Here is a 20,423-nt window from a genome sequence, read left to right on the forward strand (position 1 = left end):
CGCGGTTTGTAACTCGTGCCATACCACGAGAAACTGAGATGTCACCGTGTCAATGTGGTATCGAAAAGAAAGCTTTTTGTAGCCAGCGATGGCGGCCATTTGTAATGTAATGTATAAGGGCAACGGCGTTATATAATGTCCTTGATGAGAGCAGATCTTTCCGATTTTGTTTGTCAAGCCAATGTGATTTCAGACAGTCCACTATTGGATTCTTGTGCTGCCGTAGACTACTTCATATTTGTACAACGCTTAGAGATAGTCAAGAAGGCATTTTGTAACCGTCGGACAAAATTGGTCGTCACTTCACTATGGAGATGGACAATCTGTTGCGAAAATACCTCGGTGAGTTCGGACGGTTCCAGAAGTCCACAGCGCTGCTTGCCATCTTGGTCGGTCCGACCTTTGGTATGAGTCTGGTCGCTATGACGTTCCTGGCAGCAACACCAGAACACCATTGCCGGGTCTTTGGAAACGCCTCTTCGGCCGGACATCGCTACAGGGCCGAGGATTATAACTCGAGTGTCCCCTTGGAAAATATCGGCGGTACCTGGAAACGCAGCTCGTGTTTGATGTACAAGGAATCAAATAGTACAACGACCCCAGGAAATGAAACTACAGCATGTACCCATGGCTGGGAGTATGACCGGACCATTTACCAGACCACCATCGTCACAGAGGTGGGTCTGTTATTATGATATGTAATATAACACTTTAATGGATCAACAAGTGTATATTTTTCACATTTAGTCAAGAAACTGATCTACTCTACAACAATCTTGTAGTGCAAAGTGAGCCAATGTATTATGTAAAGTCGTTGGGGGAATTCCTTTTTTTAAGTTTTTTTAAATTTTTTTTTTTTAATTTCTAGGCTTTTCTTTACATGCTGACCTATATTCACATCACAATGCTGTCATTATCGCACGTCAACATGTAGTCAGAGTTTGCATATGTAACATTGCTACCTGTACTACTTAGATCCGTACGTTTAACGTCTACATAATGTGAAAAGCCGTTGTAAACTTATGATATGAATGATCACACTAATCAGAGACCCATGACTTATATGTGTACAGAGTTTGGCACAGTTTTAACTGTGTGTATATGTATGCCATGGGTGTTAAACTGAGTGTAAAATTGGTACAGTATTCAATAGTGTATACATGTTTTTCATGACTGTTAAACTGGGTTAGAACTGGGAATACATGTACGTATGTTACTGGGTTGCTGAATATGTGGTGTATGGGGTCCTACCTAAATTGCAATTTTGCTCTTCAGTACGACCTAGTTTGCTGGAGATCCTGGTTGAAAGGACTGGGTCAGAGCACTTTCATGGCGGGGACCAGCCTTGGTGGAATCTTATTCGGCACAATTTCGGACAGGTTCGTCTCCACAATCAATATTAATGATAATGATAACGATAATAATAATAATGATGATGATAATTATTTATCAGCAGTCCAGTTGCCCTATTCTACTCGCTACATTTCTAACAACATGGAGTTGTTCGATCTTAGATATCCTCACTGAATGACCATTGTATTGTTCATCATAACTTCAACTACAAATGCCCCCAGATGACCCCGCAAGGGGCAAAGTAGGGGACAAGAGGTCCCGGGCTAAGGCGGGCAGGCCTCCAGCCTGGTACGGTAAGACTCTTAACGGTGGGAGCCGGCACAAACGTGCCAAGCAGGGCATTCCACTGGGAATGGTACGGGGGAATTATGAATATTTGTATGTGTCTGATCTGGCGTTGATTGTTGGAAAATTGAGATGGTGACTCCCCCGGGTGCGTCCCTGAACTGGTTTCAGTAGACTGTCAGTGTTTATATCAATATTTGACTTCGCCAAGAAGTCTATGTTTTTAGGCTTGTCTGTGTGTCTGTTAGTGAACAGAATAAGTCGAGAACGCCTGGATGGATTGTTGTCGTATTTGGTGTGTATGTGGGAAATCTCAAGATAATTAGATTTTGGGCGAAGTACTTTGCATGATTAACGAGAAAAGTGTAAAAATGTGTTATATTGTATGAGTGTCTGTAGCTGGGTACCAGCTGGAACGTGTTACTGGTGTAGGGGAAGTGTTACCGGTGTAGTAAGGAGATATTCCCATTGGGCCAGGGGTGTTTGACTATGAAGCCTAAAACGTGTTGGCTGGCACAAATTGGCTTCTCACTGACTTTAAGATCTTGATCTTGTGAAATTGCACTGTTCCTCAAGGCAAGTAGTTACCTTCGTCGAGAAGGTTATGCATAGGGTAGCGTTTGTATGTATAAGAAGACCAGCATAACTCAAGAATGCCTGGATGGGTTGTCTTGATATTTGGTATGTTGGTAGATCTTGGTGAGACCTGAAAATGATTAGAGTTTGGGCCCCCTAGCGGCTTGTTATAGTACTGCAGCGGAAATTCCTGTTTTGATATCTCATGTTTTGGATATTCTATGGAACCGACTTTTGAGTGGTAGATAGCTCTTTGGAAAGAGATTAAAAGGTATCGGTTTGGACACCCTAGCGGCATTTTCTGGGACTGCAGGAGCAGGTTTTGCTTCAGACTGTGAAAGGGAATAACTCAAGAAGGGCTTGATGGATGGTCATGCTGTTTGCTAATTGGATAGCTTGAGTGATGATTTACATGATTTAATGCTTATTATGAAAATCAGTATCTAATTTGCATAACTAATTATGAAAATTGATACATGCTCAAAATTCCATGATAGGACTCTCAAACAGGTGACATGACCGAGGAAGAGAGAAATAGTAATAAATATCAACTATGCAAATGAAGACCTCTTTTGCACTATTAATGAGAAATACTATAACTCTATAACTTACGTGGTGCTTTGTTTTATTGGATGATAATGATGCAAATCAGATTCTAATTTGCATAATTAATGAGGCAATTTAAAAACCCGCTGTGTTCCATGATTTGACTATTCAAATATGCGAATTTGTAACTGAGGAAGAAAGGAATGTTGATAGATAGAAAATATGCAAATGTAGACTAATTTGTATAATTAATGTTAAACTACTTTGATTCCATACTAGTTAATGACGGCAATTTCATACTTGTGGCATTTGGAAGTAGTGTGAATGTGAGCACCATTGAATCAAATTATGCTAATAAGGAGCTTTACATAATTGGTGATAAATGTTAGCATAACCTTCTTTGTTTAGCTCATAGTCATACTTTGGACAACTTATGTTATTTGGGTGAAGACGACTAACTGGTATGATTCATAATTGATGAGAAACACTCCCAATACGTCAGTCATAAAGGTTAAGATCATTTGGCGAAGGTATGAGGTCGTAGAACTCTTGTTGTTAATAGTCTGTAGCAAAAATGTGAGGAGGGCGTTCCTCCTCCTTTCGGAGCTCGAGAGAAGGGGCCGCTGCAGGTCATTGAGCATTTGTGTCACGCATTACATAGAGGATCTTAGGGTCCTTTGTATACATTCAATACAATTAAGTTGTCAACGGTTCAGTAATCCTGCAAGTTTCCCTCGGGGCAATACTGACTGGGTTTTACTGGAGATGCTAACTGATGCTATCTGAAACGCTAAGACACAAGGCCAAAGTTCACCATTACAGTCATGCGCAGAGGGTCCATTTTAATGCCAGAAACCGCATGTATATGCTATTTAAAGGAGGTGTAGGAGGGCTCTTTGTTGGAAATGTTGGTGTTTTTGAGCTGGAATTGACAGGTAAGGGTTGTTGCTATTTCATTTAGTTAGAAAAACAGGGTTTTAGCCGTGTTTGAAGTGTCCGGTACACTTTGAAATAGGTGTAGGTTGGATGTGATCAGGTCTTGTCAAGGGGGCTCAAAGGTCATCTCGCCATGTTTTGATAAAATTTCACCACTTTGCGCCGGTGGAAAATCGGCGAAACTCAGTAGATTGACACTTTAGAGGTCAGACTACGCTGCCAATGTGAGTTTTCCATGACCTAAACTTCAGGTAGGTGACTTTTAACAGCCTTTTTCTTATATGTTCATCATTGCAGTCTATGGGCGAGTGAAATGCTGTTCTTTACCCTATAAAGCTTAGCGTTTAAGATAGCATCAGTCACATTGCAACGCCATCTAATGTTAGCAGTTAGTATTGTCCGGAGGATGTTAGCAGATGGACAATCGAAACGCTGGCTGGTAATTGGTACTCGGTATATTCAAAGAACCTTGCCTGATAAACCTATCCATGCACCCTACATAGGTTTGGACGTCGTCCTACAACAGTGCTTTGCCTTCTACTGCACCTCGCTTTGAGTACGGGAGCGTCCTTTACGTCAGATTATGTCTCCTTCGTCGTTCTACGTGCGTTAGATGGAGCCGCTGCCAACGGTCTCTACTTCACCGCCTTTGTTCTAGGTACATTTGATAATCTATCGTTGTGTTATTAACAGAGAATCAGTGCCCACCAACTGGAGATAGAAAAGGGACGTCAGTTCATGTAAATATTGTGCAATGGATACAGTGGAAGATGAAATACATTTCATTTGTAACTGCCCTCATGATGAGGATGAAAGAAACAGGCTTTTCGAAACAACCAAAACAACCGAGCTTTCACCATCTAGAAGACCTGAAAACAACACATTTCTACTAAAATCACAAAACCGTTAACAACGACTCTGCGTCGCTCCTCCATGGAGGTTGCTCGTACAGCCCCTACTGCATTGTTGGATCTATTTGCTCAGCATCATTGCAGGGTTCGCGTTTTGTGGTTCATCCACATCCTCTAAAATGTTATGGGTGTCAAAAAACATATAAACAGGAGAGGTGTAGTTCGCGATTTGCTATTTTACCTTCGGTCCATGGGCGCCGCCATAATGACATTTGTGACGTCATGGGCCTGCAATTTCGAATGGATCAGGCCGACAAATCACATTCAAATTAGAAAGCCATGACGTCACTACTTAATCATCATTGTGCCATTGTAAATGTTCTCTTTGATATTTTCCAACAGCCATAGAGGTTGTCGGGCCTTCCAAACGCAATGCAGTTGGTATGGCTGTGACCTTGAGTTTCGGAGTCGGATTCTTCGTCCTCTGTCTGCTGGCCTACTTTCTCCGAACATGGCGGAACCTTCAGCTGGTCCAAGGGTTGATAATGACTCCACTCCTGTGCTATTGGTGGTAAGAGATGTTCAATTACTATCGAGCCAGTGTGCGCATGTGCAGTGTGACGCACTGTTTTTGTAACTGTCAATGACTGAGCAATCAATCAACCACATCCATGCAGATTGATGGCATCGATAGTTGTGTATGTGTTACACTTCTGTACGTTTGGGACCGCATTGTGATGTCATTCCATGTGACTGTGTATATGTAAATACCTTGCGTTTGGAAACGCATCTATAAGCAGCGACACCTGTGCTACAGTGCAATGTGAACCAATCAGAATTGCCTTGAAGAAGGTGACAGATGGTCACCAAAACGTCAGTTGAATGAATCTACTGGTTGTGTAAAAAAGAGTATTTTTATTCAGATTTATGGCCTGATTCGATGAGCATTGGATCATCAGTTGAAAAAAGTTTATGACGTCCCCCGTCTGTATCAATCTTAGCTTTACCGCTGACTAAATAAGACAAACACATGTTACCGCAAAAAGCATCGGATCAAAATTTGCAAGGAGTGTATGGCGTCCCCCGTCTCTATCTAGCCATGTTTTAAATATTCAAACGATCATTTATCATTAGAAAAAATACCAAAACCAATGATTAGCCCCACTCGATTATAACACTATATCAAAAGCGTATGCTAGCCCTCATTGTATTGTATGAGTAATTAGGATGTTAAGTTTTATTCTATACTTCTATTTTGTATTGTGTTTAAGAATTCTTACCATACTTTGTACTGTGTACAATTGTCGTGCAATAAGGTCCTTCTCTGTTTTACCATTGATCAAGTAAATTAAAATAGACAAACAAACACTGTTTACCACAAACAGGGTGCTTCCAGAGTCTCCAAGATGGCTCATCAGTAACAAACGCGTCAAGTCTGCCAGGGACGTCCTGCGGAGAGCAGCTCGGGTAAACGATGTCACCATACCAGACGATGTCTGCACAAGCCTGCTTACGAAGTCAGCTGAATCAAAGGAGGAAAAGAAGAGGTTTTCTATGATTGACCTCGTGCAAACCCCTCGGATGCGCAAGATCACCTTGACAGTGTGTTTTGTCTGGTAAGAACCCTATTCAACACTGTCGTTCGCTCTTTTATCATTTCTCCACTCTGTAATTCTATCACCATAACTCTAGTGAAGGAGATAGCTCTTGGTGTGCTTGTATGTCTGCTTGTTTGTGTGTGTGTGTAATTATGTGTGTGTGTATATGTGTGTGTGTGAGAGAGAGTATGTAACGTAACATGACCAATTATCGTCCAATTTATTCAAAACGTATTTATCTTAAAACCGGGCGGACAGAGCCAAATGTAAGTTAAACCAATGGGCAGAAATATAAGCTGATCTAAAAAGAAAAATGCACGGTCTGTAAGTTTTTCTCCGCCTGTTTAACGCCATGCGAGCATATATTTATACTGATGTATATGATGTAGAATTGTGCTAGGCTTACCCATTATCATCCACTTCTGTCTTTTCCTTCTAGCGCTATGGTTGAAGAACATAGACAAGAAAAAATGCACAGTAACTCTGTAAAGTAGTCTACAGAGAAATGATTGTAAATGCATGAAACGTGTGCTTGTGCGTGTATATGCGTGTATTTGTGTGTGTGTGTGTGTGTGTGTGTGTGTGTGTGTGTGTGTGTGTGTGTGTGTGTGTGTGTGTGCGCACGCTCCCGCGTTTGTGTATACAAACTACAGGATAGAAATTCAATTTTTTTTCATTCTAACTCAAATAGGATGTTCATAGCAGGAGTCTATTTTGGTCTAATTGTGGGGACGACTGATCTAGCAGGAGATCCATACGTCAACTTTGCCCTGGGTACAGCTTTGGAGCTCGGCCTGACTCTTCTAGGTTGGGCGGCCATGGAGAGATGTGGCAGAAAACCAGTCATAGCGGGGTCGGCTTTACTTGCAGGGATAGGTTGCCTGGCGTCAGCGGCCACCACAGGTAGGGACTTCTCTTGTATTTCCATTGCTCGTCATCTCCCCCCTCTCTTCCTCTGCTCTAGCCCTGTCTCTCTTTATCTCTTGTAGTCATCAACGAATGACATGAATAAGGATCTTCATGATTCTAAGTACGCATGTACAGCGAAATGCATTGGGGTGATACGGTGAAGGCCCCTGCGACATAAACAAAACAATTTTGAACGTTGTTATTTAAATAAAGACAATGATCGAGACAAAAACTGTTCACATGTTAGGGACCTTCACTTTTGACAGATTGCCCACAAAGTATTGCGTATTTAGAATCGTGAATCTACTTATAGCATGGTGCTAGGTTGTACCCAGACATATTTTTTTTTCATTCTGTTTCAGAACTGCCGACAGTTTCCCGTGATTTCGCCTTGGTGGGCAGAGTTGTCATCGGCATTACTTTCAACTGTCTTATTGCATACTCACCAGACGTGTTCCCGACTGTAGTAAGGTAGGTGATTCAAGTAAAAAAAATCTCAACTGCGTGTAATCATATTTGTCGTGTAAAAACTATGCTAACACATTATAAGTTTGACAAATATACAAAGTTCATCAAATATACAAAGTTCATCAAATATACAAAGCAACAGATAGATAAATAAATAAGGCATCATTTGTACAATCAAAAGGAAAATGCTATGATTCCTTAGCTATGATAGGTATCTTGTGCCATATGTAAGTTTGAAAAATTTGAACTTCAACATGCTTAGATTTTGTACAGTTGAACATTATGTGCATATTCACTGAAGAGACGTTACAGTAGCTTTCTGCCAAAGGATAGGCCTTTCAGATAAAAAGACTATTTTACACAACCAAGAGATTTATTCCACCGACGATTCGGTGACCATCTGTCACCTTCTTCAAGGCAATTCTGACTGGTTCACATAGTAATGCAGCACTGGTGTCGCTGCTTATATATAAGAATGAGATGCATTCCCAAACGCAAAGTATTTACATGTGTACAATCACAGGGGATGACATCACTATGCGGTCCCAAACGTACAGAAACGTCGGTGGAATAAGTCTCTTGGTGGTGTAAAAAGAGTCTTTATATTAAGTGCCTTACCAACCTAATGAAATTATTCAGGGATGGGACATTTGCTATTTGGGTAGAACTCCAGTGAACAAAGATTATGTTAATTATTTCTGCTGCAATAGGGGCATGGGTATGGGGGCGGTCACAGCGTTTTCCCGGGTCGGTACCATGCTGGCTCCCTTCGTGACGCTCCTGGGCGATGTCTGGCTGCCCCTCCCCATGTTGACGTTCGGAGTGGCGTCTTGTGCCGGCGGTTTGTCTGTCTGTTTGCTTCCCGAAACGCTTGGACTCCCCCTGCCTGAGACGATAGAGGATGTGGAGGATTCGGGAAGGTATTGATATATTTACAGGTTTGCGTAGCAAAACCTTTGTTGGATCCTTTGGCATGTGTGGTGGTCGCCATCTTGAATGGCACAGGGTCGCCATACCATTTTATTGGGAGGGTTTTTTTGGGTCGCTATCGTTCTCTCTGTTTTTAACAAATCGGCACAAAACTATAACATATTCAACTCAAATGAAAAGAAAAAATCAATACCAATTCATATTTATAAAAAGACCCCGTAATCGCTAAACCAACATAGCAAACCTGAAGTATATGTAGCACAAATACTTAACTCTTTTTTGTATTGCTTTGTTTATCAATATGAAAATTATCTAACATTGCAGATCAAAATGTAGTTTTCTTCGTCACACTGAACAACTTTATCAAGTTGCAGCGTTGCATATCGCAATTTGTTGCGATGCAAAGGTAGGAAAGTGTGTAGGTTGGTCTGTTATTTGTGTTATTTCACTTCAGTTAGAAATAAACTTACATTCTCAACTTCAAAGAACCTAAATTTGAGCTTTTTGTTTAGCCTTCATTCCACAAATAACTATTTTCATTACTGCATGATGTCATTTGTTGTTATGCAATCCTAATGTTTTTCCCCTTTTTTTCTCTTTTTCAGGAAGCCACAAAGAAAAGAAAAGGACAAATCAGTGAGCTACACGAACCCCTGGCCCAAACGTGACCCATTCAGGCACGTAAAACGTGTAGTTGTTTGCTATAAAATTGCTCGTGATGGTGACTACTTTAGCTCTATCCTAGTACCTTGAGGAATGTGTCTATGAAGCTTTAGAACACCTTACTTTATCGCAACAGCCCGCTATTACGTACACGTGCATGAGAGGGTACAAACTTATTGTATTGTGACTTGTATTGCTTAAAAAATTGAGGAGACTAAACTATATCTACTATAAAGGGGACTTTGACCCAGGATTAGACGAAAATAATATTCATATGGCATATAGTTTTGGGCTAATTGGTGGAATTTCTTACACTTTGACAGTTTCGTTTGCATTGTTCTTTATTGACTTTGTAGGGATTATTGCATGTCAGTATGACATTGAATAATATCAGTATATTCATTGAGATCAGTTATGGTATAGAGGACGACAGACTAGACATGTATACATAAATAACTTTAATGAATTATATTATCGCAATGAAGGATTTACTCTCATACAATATTCTGTGTTCAACTTTACAGCCTTCGCTAATCAGTTAGAATATAAAGAGGCATCTTGTTATCTTGGTAACGTTACATCTTTTTCCCGTACGTTTGCATTACTTTTGTGACGTCCAGTGCATGACATCTGTAAGATTAAGTCTATGTTGTCGTATACAGTAAAGAGTTATGCTTCGTCCTCAGTCTACGGTTCGACCGCTCACAAATATAGTCAAACCTGGTCGAGCTACCACCTGGCTCAGGCAACCGCCTGGCGCAGGGAACCATTTTTTCTCTGTCCCTTGAGTGGTTGCTAGCTAAGGACAGGTTTGACTGTAAATTGTCAAACCACGACAGTGGCAAGTGATGGTATATTAACGTAACATGACCAATTAACGTCCGATTTACTAAAAAAAGTTATTTATCTTAAAACCGCGCGGACAGAGCCAAATGTTAAACCAATGGGTAGAAATATCAGCTATTCTAACAAGAAAAATGCATGGTCTATAAGTTTTTCTCAGCCTGTTTAACGCCGTGCGAGCATGTATTTATACTGGGGTATATGATGTAGAATTGTGCTAGGCTTACCCATTATCGTCCACTTCAGTCTTTTCCCTTCTAACGCTATGCTTGAAGAACATAGACCAGAAAAAAATGCACAGTAACTGTCGAAAGTAGTCTACAGACAAATGACAATAAAGTCACTATGTTTGTCCCTCCGCTTGCCTGGCGCGATGGAAGAAAATAATGTTTGTGTTTTTAATTTCCCCGACATCAGCAGCACGTGGCGTTTACGTGATAAACGCATGGCCATGATGTTATGCCGTGCAAAAATGTACCACCAGGGCGGAGGTCGCTAGGTTGTATCGAACCTTCCTAAAACTGGCAAGAGTTTCACACCTCGAATCACCATGGATAGTCTGAATATCAAAGAAAGGTTTAACGTCAGCTATTTTTAAAATATACTAGCTATCGTGTGAGTTAGAAACACATGATGAAGTACGCGGTGTCGAATTACATATGAAATACGTCATGCATGACTCTTCCGTGCAACTTGTTGTTACTGGTTCAGGAGTTTATTCTGTTATATCCCTGGACGTAAACCTTTTTCATTGTTTTGTATAAAAGAGAGATGGCTAAGGATCATCCGAAAATAATTTCATCAGGTTGGTAGAATATGGGATATAGGAGGTTCTTTGTACACAACCAGGTACAGTTCTAGCAGGTGAGAACTGTACCTGGTTGTGTACAAAGAACCTCCTATATCCCGGCTAAGGATCATACTTATGACGTTCTTTGTTGCTCATGAGCACAGGCTTTGGTATAATACACCGCGATATGTGGACATGACCCAAACTGGACGTAATTTGCTCCTGCACGTAAATAGGTCATGTTACGTTACCTCAAGCTATTTGAGCTGATAGGTGCAAACATAGGCGCCTTAGTAATAAAACCGGTTCTGTTGATATGAAGCTATTCAGCAGATTTTGCTGTACGCATCTTACCAAAATCATCTTTTTACCACTACGTGTAGTTTTGTGCAGTAACCGTTGGTGGGGATGCATTGTAGTTCGAAAATATAAATAATGACTAAAATGGCAATAAATGGGATGGATAGGCACTGCATACAGATCCTGTGTGACAATCCCCTTTGTCCCCTAAGATTGTCTGACTGATGACTTGATTGTTCAGACCGGTTCTAACCAGATTCAGATGGCTGCGAACGACTTGTTCCACACAATCTAAAAAAACAACATCCACCCTGTCTTGTTCTTCTTTATTTTAACAGTTTTGGGGCAATTTAGAAACCCATCCACACATTTTTGTTCTAGTGATATTGCGTTTTTCAAGTAAGCCTAAAAATCTGTTTCGGAGGACCAAAGATGCACGTGATTGGGTTCAATGACCTGAGCCTTCTCCACATGAGTAAATGTTGCATAAATCACCTTATATCACCTAATATAAACTATCCCCCAGTCAGATGTAATGGGTCTTCAAATAATCACGACTGTAAGACAATTCGCAATTTCGAACTTTCAGTCACAACCACTTCAACTTTAAGTTACACCTATCCGAGTGAGGGTCCATTGCAACGGTTTGGAACTACCGTACCCCGACAAACTATTAAGATTTATGACTGTGTCCGGGTTATCTGTTACAGCCCTAGTGGCCTTTTGTGATGCAAATTATATGGGGGTGGATCTTTTGGATTTGTTTGGCCAAGCAGAGACAGTCCACAATTGGATTCTTGTGCCGAAAGATAGTTCCTGTTTGTACGACGCCCAAAGTAAGCCACCGACGGATTGCTTCTCAAAAACGTTTTTATCCATCAGATCATTACATGATAATAGTCAATACACCATGGAATGGGACGATCTTCTGCGAGAATACCTCGGAGAGTTCGGAAGGTTTCAAAAGTTCACAGCTCTGCTTGCCATCTTGGTCGGCCCGACCTTTGGTATGAGTCTGGTCGCTATGACGTTCCTGGCAGCGACACCAGAACACCATTGCCGGGTCTTAGGAAACTCCTCTTCGGTCGGCCATCGCTACCAGGCCGAGGGATATAACTTCAGTGTCCCCTTGGAAAATATCGGTGGTACCTGGAAACCCAGTTCGTGTTTGATGTTCAAGGAATCAAATAGTACAACGACCCCGGGAAATGAAAGTACAGCATGTACCCATGGCTGGGAGTATGACCGGACCATTTACCAGAGCACCATCGTCACAGAGGTGGGTCTGTTATTATGCAACGTAATGACTTAATGGATCAACAAGTGTACATTTGTCACAACAAACTAATCTACCCTAAAACAGGCTATGTCGTAAAAAATGAGCCAATATATTATGTTGGTGGAATTCCCAAAGTTTAGGCTCTTCTTTATCTACAGTCCTATTTCACAATGCTGACATAATCACACGCGCCAATATGTAGTCATATTTTGCATATGTCACATTGCTACCTGCATAAGCTACATGTCCATCCGTTCTTTCGAGGAGTATATGCAGAGCCGTTATAAACTTATGATATGCATGATTGTATGAATCAGAAATCCTTCAAAACATATGTGTACAGAAATTGATACAGTTTTAACTGTAACATATATTTATATGGGCGTTAAACTATGTTAAACTGTGGACACATGCATGTCATGATTGTTATACTGTGTTAAAACTACGGTAAATGTGTACACAGTGTATGTCACGAGTGTTATAATGTATTACAACTCTGTTTAACTGTGTTTTTTAATAACCTGTTTATGTGATCCTATGTAATTTGCAAACATTACTCCTCAGTACGACCTAGTGTGCAGCACAGCCTGGTTGAAAGGACTGGGTCAGAGCAGTTTTATGGCGGGGACCAGTATAGGTGGGGTCTTCTTTGGCACACTTTCGGACAGGTTTGTATACATTATTAATGGTAATAATGATAATGATGATAATGATTTTCTTCACAGTCGAGTCGGTCTACAATACTTGCTATTTTTCTAACAACATAGAGTTGTTCTATCTTTAATATCCTCATTGAATGACTATTTTCTTTGTCATCATTTTATGAATAATCATAATCAATACCAATAACCTAGCAACGTTTCTGTAGTCCTGCTTATTTTTTCTCGGGGCAATACTGACTGGGTTTTACTTGAGGGGGGATACAGACTTAGTCACGTTTAGGATTGCATCATTCCCACTGTAGCGTCATCTAGCAGTTGGCATTGTCCCGAGGTATGCGGTAGATAAATGATGGCCAAAATGTTGGCACGTAATCGTAACTTATATTGGTTATGTACAAAGAACCAATACCAACCTGATAAACCTATTTACTTATTCCAAATAGATTTGGCCGCCGGCCTACAACAGTGCTTTGCCTTCTACTGCACCTCGCGTTGAGTATAGGAGCGTCTTTCACGTCAGACTATGTTTCCTTCATCGTTCTACGTGCGTTAGATGGAGCCGCTGCCAACGGTCTCTACTTCACCGCCTTTGTTCTAGGTACATTTGACAGTAATATGTAAAACGCGGTACATACGGTGACGGGCGGACGCTATAAGCGCGATTCAATCGGGCTGATTTAACAATGTATCGTTGTTGTGTTATCAACCTCGCCACGATGGTTGTAATGTCCGGATCCGGTGCAGTTCGTGGTTGGTTTAATTGTGGGTATGTGGACAGCATAAATGTAGAAATAATTGATTTTTTTGTCTGATAGTGGTATGTCTTTAGGTTGATGCAAACTGAAGTACAAGTTTAAAGAGAGACTAGGCTTCGTAAGTAACTGCATCTGGCTTCATGGGTTTGCCATGAGGTCGATATCCGTCGCCGTCTCTGTTACATTTTTAAAGACTGAATCTGATATTGTTGCCTCTATTGGCTCATCATCATTACAGGGTTCGCGTGTTGCTATTTCACCCTCGGTCCGTGTGCGCCGTCATTATGACATTTGTGACGTCATGGGTCGGCAATTTTGAAAAACTCAGCCTAACCAATCACATCTCCAATTGAACAGCCATGACGTCAGCTCTACGGCATCGTTAAGTCATTGTAGATGTTCTCCTCGATCTTGTCCTACAGCGGTAGAAGTTGTCGGGCCTTCCAAACGCAATGCAGTGAGCATGGCTGTGACCTTGAGTTTCGGAGTCGGATTCTTCGTCCTCTGTCTGCTGGCCTACTTTCTCCGAACATGGCGGAACCTTCAGCTGGCCCAAGCGTTGATAATGACTCCACTCCTGTGTTATTTGTGGTAAGAGTCGTTTGAATACTATCAAGCCGGATCACAACTCGATGTGCGCATGTGCAGTGTGACGCACCATTTGTAAATGTCAATGACTGAGCAATTAATCAATCACTTCCATGGCGTCGCTTTATGCAGATTGATGGCCTGATTTGATGCATGCGCAGTGGATCAAAAATTGAATGTAGAGTTTATGGCGTCACTCGTCTGTATAAATCTCAGTTTTACCGCTGACGACGTAAGACTAACACACATTACCGCAAAAAAACATTCAACCAAAATTTGAAACGATTTTGTGGCGTCCCCTCAATTCTAGCCATCTAACTGTGTTTACCATTGACTAAGCAAAACAAACAAACAAACACTCTTTGCCACAAACAGGGTGCTTCCAGAGTCTCCCAGATGGCTCATCAGTAACAAACGAGTCAAGTCTGCCAGGGACGTCCTGCAGAGAGCAGCTCGGGTAAACGATGTCACCATACCAGACGATGTCTACGCGGATCTGTTCACAATGTCAGCTGAATCCAATGAGAAAAAGAAGAGGTTTACTCTGATTGACCTCGTTCGAACCCCTCGGCTGCGCAAGATCACTTTGACAGGGTGTTTTGTGTGGTAAGAATTCTATTCAACATTCTCATTGGCCCTTCCGTCATTTCACCCCTATAGAATTCCATAATCAACGTTACAGCTTTCTGGTGAACGAGATATTGCTTGTGAGCACTGTATCATGTGCTTGCGTGTACGTGTATGTATGTATGTATGTGTGTGTGTGTGTGTCTGCGTCTGTGTGTCTCTCTCTCTCTAACTGTATGTGTGTGTGTGTGTGTGTGTGTGTGTGTGTGTGTGTGTGTGTGTGTGTGTGTGTGTGTGTGTGTGTGTGTGTGTGTGTGTGTGTGTTTTCAACATTTTCTCATTTCAACTCACATAGAATGTTCATAGCGGGAGTCTATTTTGGCCTAGTTGTCGGGACGACTGAACTAGCCGGTGACCCTTACGTCAACTTTGCCCTGGGGACAGGTTTGGAGCTCGCCCTGGCTGTTCTAGGTTGGGCGGCCATGGAGAGATGGGGCAGGAAACCAGTCATAGCGGGGTCGGCTTTACTTGCAGGGATAGGTTGCCTGGCGTCAGCAGCTACCACAGGTATTGAGAAGTTGTATTCCTCGCAATTTTCTCTCTCTCTCTCTCTCTCTCTCTCTCTCTCTCTCTCTCTCATAGTCATAATTGAATGACAAAAATAACATGGCCTATTGAATTTTGTTTCAGAACTACCAACAGTTTCTCGTGATTTCGCCTTGGTGGGCAGAGTTGTCATCGGCGTTACTTATAACTGTTTTATTGCATACACACCAGACGTGTTCCCGACTGTAGTAAGGTACATGATTTATATCTAACATCTGAACTAAGTGCGAAGTCGCGTTTGTCATATAAAATTAAAACCTTACTGTAAGGGGGAGTGTACATGTTGATCTTAACTGTTGCAATCTGCATCAGATCCAGATGTGTGGGGCTCTTGTTTCATTGTCTTTTTCATGTACATAACGACAAGATGTGGTGATTTTTCTAAATTCTGGTGTTTTCCGCGATCGGAATTTCATACTTTTGACATGTGCAATTTAGGGCGAGCGGATTATTTGAATGTAAGTTCAACCATTATGCAAAGCTGGGCATCATTTGTACAATCCCCAAAAAAAAATGCTATGATTCCTTAGCGCTTAATAGATGGGTGTTTCAGAGTTCTGCCATATGTAAGCTAACAGATTTGAACATCATCATGATTTTTGTAGATGTGCATGTGCATAATCAATAAAGTATTTGTAATTTCGGTAGACCACCAATGGACGAAGATTATGTTTATTATTTCTGCTGCGATAGGAGCATGGGTATGGGGGCGGTCACAGCGTTTTCCCGGGTCGGTACCATGCTGGCTCCCTTCGTGACGCTCCTGGGCGATGTCTGGCAGCCCCTCCCCATGTTGACGTTCGGAGTGGCGTCTTGTGCCGGCGGTTTGGCTGTCTGTTTGCTTCCGGAAACGCTTGGACTACCCCTGCCTGAGACGATACAGGATATGGAGAATTCTGGAAGGTATGGGTGAATTTTAAGATTCTTTTGTTTATTGATATTAAATTGATTTAAGCTGAGAGCTTTGTCACACGGAACACCTGCATTCGCAGCGTTGCATTTCGCAATTTGCTGCAACGCAAAGGTAGGCACGTGTTCAGCTTTTGTTTTTCTTTCACTGCAACCTAAAAAGACCTAACATTAGAGCTTTTTGTTTAGCCACCGTCTCACAAATAATTATTTCCATTTTTGCTATAATTGTAATTTGATTTGTTGTGATACAATCCTATTTTTTTCTTCTCTTTTTTTCTCTTTTTCAGGGAGACACAAAGAAAAGAGAAGGACAAATCAGTGACTACTTCAGCCCTATCCTGGTACCTCAATGAATATGTCTATGAAGCGTTAGAACACCTTGCTTTGTCGCATACCGCTAGCTATTACGTGCACGAGAGGGTACCCACTGCGCTGTAGAAAATTTCAGGAGACTAAACGATGCTAAAAGGGACTGTGATACAGGATCAGACCATATAATTGTACAGCGTTCAGTAGAATTTTTAACACTTTGGCAGTTTTGTATGACTGTACTCTCTTATATATACAATGTACATGTAGGGTGTATTCCATATCAGTATGAAATTGAATCCGACCCGTGATCCACTGAGATCACTTCTGGTATGGAGGACTACAGACATGTACAAGTACGTGTATAATGAGTTGTATTATCATAATAAAGGATTTACAATGTACTGTCATACAATATTCTGTGTTGATTGTACAACATTCGTCGATCAGTTAGATTATAAAATCTTTATATCTTCTTCCATCTTTTGTTTGCACGTTTGCATCATTTTTATGACTCCCAGAGGAAGCCTCTTTTATGATTAAGTCCATGTATTCAAGTATTTGTATACAAATAAAGCCGTACGCTTCGTCCTGGGTCTGAGGTTCAATCGCTTATAAGAAAGTTCTCTAACCACGACAATGGAACGTTAGGGTATATTACCTCAGGCTATTTGTGCTGATGGGTGCAAACATAGGTACCTTAGTGATAAACCCGGATCCGCTAATATGTTCTTATTTAGCAGATTTTTGCTGTACGCATCTTACCACAATCAGCCTTTTTAGCAAAGTTGAACTACCTGTTACTCTGTGTAATACCTGTGGGTGGGAATTTACTGTAGTTCTCAAATGTCAGTAATTGGTGGGACGATTGATGGAACGAAAATAGAGATGGTGGCATATGACACAGCCGAACAAACACATTTCAGTCACATGACGGGTGACTTCATTGCTCAGACCGGTTCTAACTAGACTCAGCTGGTTTCGGACGACTTGCTTTACGACTTGTTCAACACAAAATGAGAAAAAAGCTATTATGTTTTGTTCCGTCTTATCTACTTTTTTGATAATATATATACATTTACACACATACAATTAGGAACATGTTTTCTAACGTTACCTATTCAAGTCTAAAACGATGGCGCTAGGAGAATCAAAGACGCACGTGATTGTGTTGACCTGCGTGCTTTCCACATGAGTAAATGTAGGTCAGAAATCAATTTTAACATTACAACTTTCCGTCAGTCAGATGTGACGGATCTTTAAACAATACGGTGGAGAGAGAGAGTTCACAATTTCGACTTTTCAATGACAACCACTTCAAGTTGGGCCTATCCAAGTAAGGGTCCATTGCAACGGTTTGTAACAACCGTACCCCGAGAAACTATTAAGATATGACCCTGTCAATGTGGTGTCGTCCGATTTTAAGGGTTATCGGTACCGACGTTAGCTGCCATTTGCCATGTGATTAATATGGGGGCGGAACTTTCTAACCTTTTTGTCCAGCCAGCGTCATTTCAGACAATCCATAACTGGGTCATTGGGTAGGAGCAAAGACGACGCTTAAAGTCAGTCACCAAGTCGTATTGCTTCTCAAAAACGTTTTATTCATCGGATCAGTAGATAATAATATCCAGTACACCATGGAATGGGACGATCTGTTGCGAAAATACCTCGGTGAGTTTGGAAGGTTTCAAAAGTCCACAGCGCTGCTTGCCATCTTTGTCGGCCCGGCCTTTGCTATGAGTCTGGTCGCTATGACGTTCCTGGCAGCGACACCAGAACACCATTGCCGGGTCTTAGGAAACTCCTCTTCGGCCGGACATCGCTACAGGACCGAGGGATATAATACGAGTGTCCCCGCGGAAACCATCGGCTATTATGATTGGAAACAAAGCTCGTGTTGGATGTACAAGGAATCAAATGGAACAACAACTCCGAAGAATGAAACTACAGCATGTACCCATGGCTGGGAGTATGACCGGACCATTTACCAAAACACCATCGTCACAGAGGTGGGTCTAATATTACCTTCATGAAAAACTGTTTGTACATGTATGCCAAGTGTTTAATTGCACTAAACTGAGTTAAACTATGTGTATGGGTTAAAATATGTTCACACGTTTTCGAAGATTTTGTTTATGTGGTCGTCCTAACTGATTTGCAATTTAACACTTTAGTACGACCTAGTGTGCTGGAGATCTTGGTTGAAAGGACTGGGTCAGAGCACTTATATGGCTGGAACCAGTCTAGGTGGAATCCTCTTCGGCACACTTTCTGATAGGTATTACTTCACTATCATTCTTTTAAAAAATTAGAAAGACTTAGAAAGACCTGGAGTTCGCAGGACTTACTGAATAAAACAGTAGGGTTTCCAATACTAATACCAATGAATACGCGTAACGTTACATGAAGAGAGACTAGATACTGGTACCGTTTATGTTGCCAGTATATAGCCTTTAAAGCCATTACCGGGCGTACATTTGTATATGAAGGATGCAGCAGTTGGATATGATTAAAGCCGAAACCAGTTTTCTAACACCATGGAATTGTTTCTGTCGTGAATATCCTCTGTACAATAAGTATTAAGGTCCTTTGTACACAATCAATACATTTTTGTACCTGCCGACGTTTCGATAGTTCTCCTGCTACCTTTCTTATATAGAGCAATATTTACTGGTTCTACTCGAGGGAAATGCAGGGTTTGTCATCCTCCCAATTGTAGCGCCACCTAGCAATAAGAAGTACAACTGTCTCTATTGAGAAAGGCAGCAAAATGACTACCGAAACGTCAGTAGGTAATTTGAATTGGCTATGTACAAAGGACATTGATACCCAATGGTTTACCAATCTGATAAAACTATTCACCCATATGCATCCCATATAGATTCGGCCGACGGCCTACAATAGTGCTTTGCCTACTACTGCACATCGCGTTGAGTACTGGAGCGTCTTTCACGTCAGATTATGTTTCCTTCATCGTTCTACGTGCGTTAGATGGAGCCGCTGCCCACGGTGCCTACTACACCTCATTTGTTCTAGGTACGGTTAAGCCCCCCTCTCACTGGACCCGCGGCACGCTGGCGGCGTCGCTGGCGGCCGATGGAATCGACAAAGCACTCAACGAATTTAATCGACAAAAAAAAAACCGAATCTTTTTAAGCTTTGTGTGTTTTGTTGTCTTTTTTGGTCACACTTGCATCTTTTCAGTGATATTCCCATCATAAAGTCAAGGGTAACACAAATCTAGTTTAGGACGCAGCGATGCCGCCAGCATGCCGTGGGTCCAGTGAAAAGGAGGCTTTAGAAATAACATATCCTTTGTTTCGTTGAGTATCTGTCGCCGACCCGGTTGTACTATATCTTGTGTAGCTTACATTGTTGAATCTTTTGAGTCATCATTATCACACGTTCGAGAAGTGCATAAGCAACAGCAAAACCTATTCTGTTTTACCCTCGATAATAAATAGCTGTGATATCATGGGTTGGTCATTTTAAAAGACTGAGCATAATATTTGGATAACCCAACCAAGTTAGGAAGTCATGATGTCAACATTACGTCATCGTAAATAATCTATTTAATCTTGCCCTCCAGCCATAGAAGTTGTCGGACCCTCCAAACGCAATGGAGTGGGCATGGCTATAGTCTTGGGTTACGTGCATGGATACTTCATCCTTTGTCTACTGGCCTACTTTCTTC

At 41.5% G+C, this 20,423-nt stretch overlaps 2 protein-coding genes and 1 long non-coding RNA gene across 3 annotated transcripts; all 3 read left to right on the forward strand.

Moving 5' to 3' along the window:
* Nucleotides 1-308: 308 nt before the first annotated feature.
* On the forward strand, nt 309-9,649 carry LOC136442045 (organic cation transporter protein-like). The gene is made up of 10 exons (XM_066438645.1): nt 309-681; nt 1,575-1,641; nt 4,200-4,354; nt 4,950-5,118; nt 5,933-6,163; nt 6,837-7,048; nt 7,417-7,525; nt 8,233-8,442; nt 9,058-9,129; nt 9,640-9,649. The coding sequence occupies exons 1-10, from the start codon at nt 309-311 to the stop codon at nt 9,647-9,649; spliced, it is 1,608 nt and encodes a 535-aa protein (XP_066294742.1).
* A 2,309-nt stretch (nt 9,650-11,958) lies between these two features.
* LOC136442046 (solute carrier family 22 member 16-like) lies at nt 11,959-13,610 on the forward strand. The gene is made up of 3 exons (XM_066438646.1): nt 11,959-12,327; nt 12,892-12,995; nt 13,433-13,610. Exons 1-3 carry the CDS (start codon nt 11,959-11,961, stop codon nt 13,608-13,610), a joined length of 651 nt encoding a protein of 216 aa, XP_066294743.1.
* Nucleotides 13,611-13,895: 285 nt separating this feature from the next.
* Nucleotides 13,896-16,599, forward strand: LOC136441541 (uncharacterized). The gene is made up of 5 exons (XR_010756903.1): nt 13,896-14,335; nt 14,708-14,938; nt 15,255-15,466; nt 15,590-15,698; nt 16,199-16,599. It is a non-coding gene; the product is annotated as an uncharacterized lncRNA (long non-coding RNA).
* The last annotated feature ends 3,824 nt before the right edge of the window (nt 16,600-20,423 follow it).

This window comes from Branchiostoma lanceolatum, chromosome 9 (assembly GCF_035083965.1).
Source record: "Branchiostoma lanceolatum isolate klBraLanc5 chromosome 9, klBraLanc5.hap2, whole genome shotgun sequence".
NCBI lineage: Eukaryota > Metazoa > Chordata > Leptocardii > Amphioxiformes > Branchiostomatidae > Branchiostoma > Branchiostoma lanceolatum.

Bases quoted from the DNA above. Each gene is read 5' to 3' on its own strand.
- LOC136442045 (XM_066438645.1), top strand. From the start codon at position 309: ATGGAGATGGACAATCTGTTGCGAAAATACCTCGGTGAGTTCGGACGG. The intron at 682-1,574 runs GTCTGTTATTAT...AAATGCCCCCAG, and splicing joins CACCATCGTCACAGAGGTGG to ATGACCCCGCAAGGGGCAAA. The intron at 8,443-9,057 runs GTATTGATATAT...TCTCTTTTTCAG, and splicing joins GATGTGGAGGATTCGGGAAG to GAAGCCACAAAGAAAAGAAA.
- LOC136442046 (XM_066438646.1), top strand. From the start codon at position 11,959: ATGGAATGGGACGATCTTCTGCGAGAATACCTCGGAGAGTTCGGAAGG. The intron at 12,328-12,891 runs GTGGGTCTGTTA...ATTACTCCTCAG, and splicing joins AGAGCACCATCGTCACAGAG to TACGACCTAGTGTGCAGCAC. The intron at 12,996-13,432 runs GTTTGTATACAT...TATTCCAAATAG, and splicing joins TTTGGCACACTTTCGGACAG to ATTTGGCCGCCGGCCTACAA.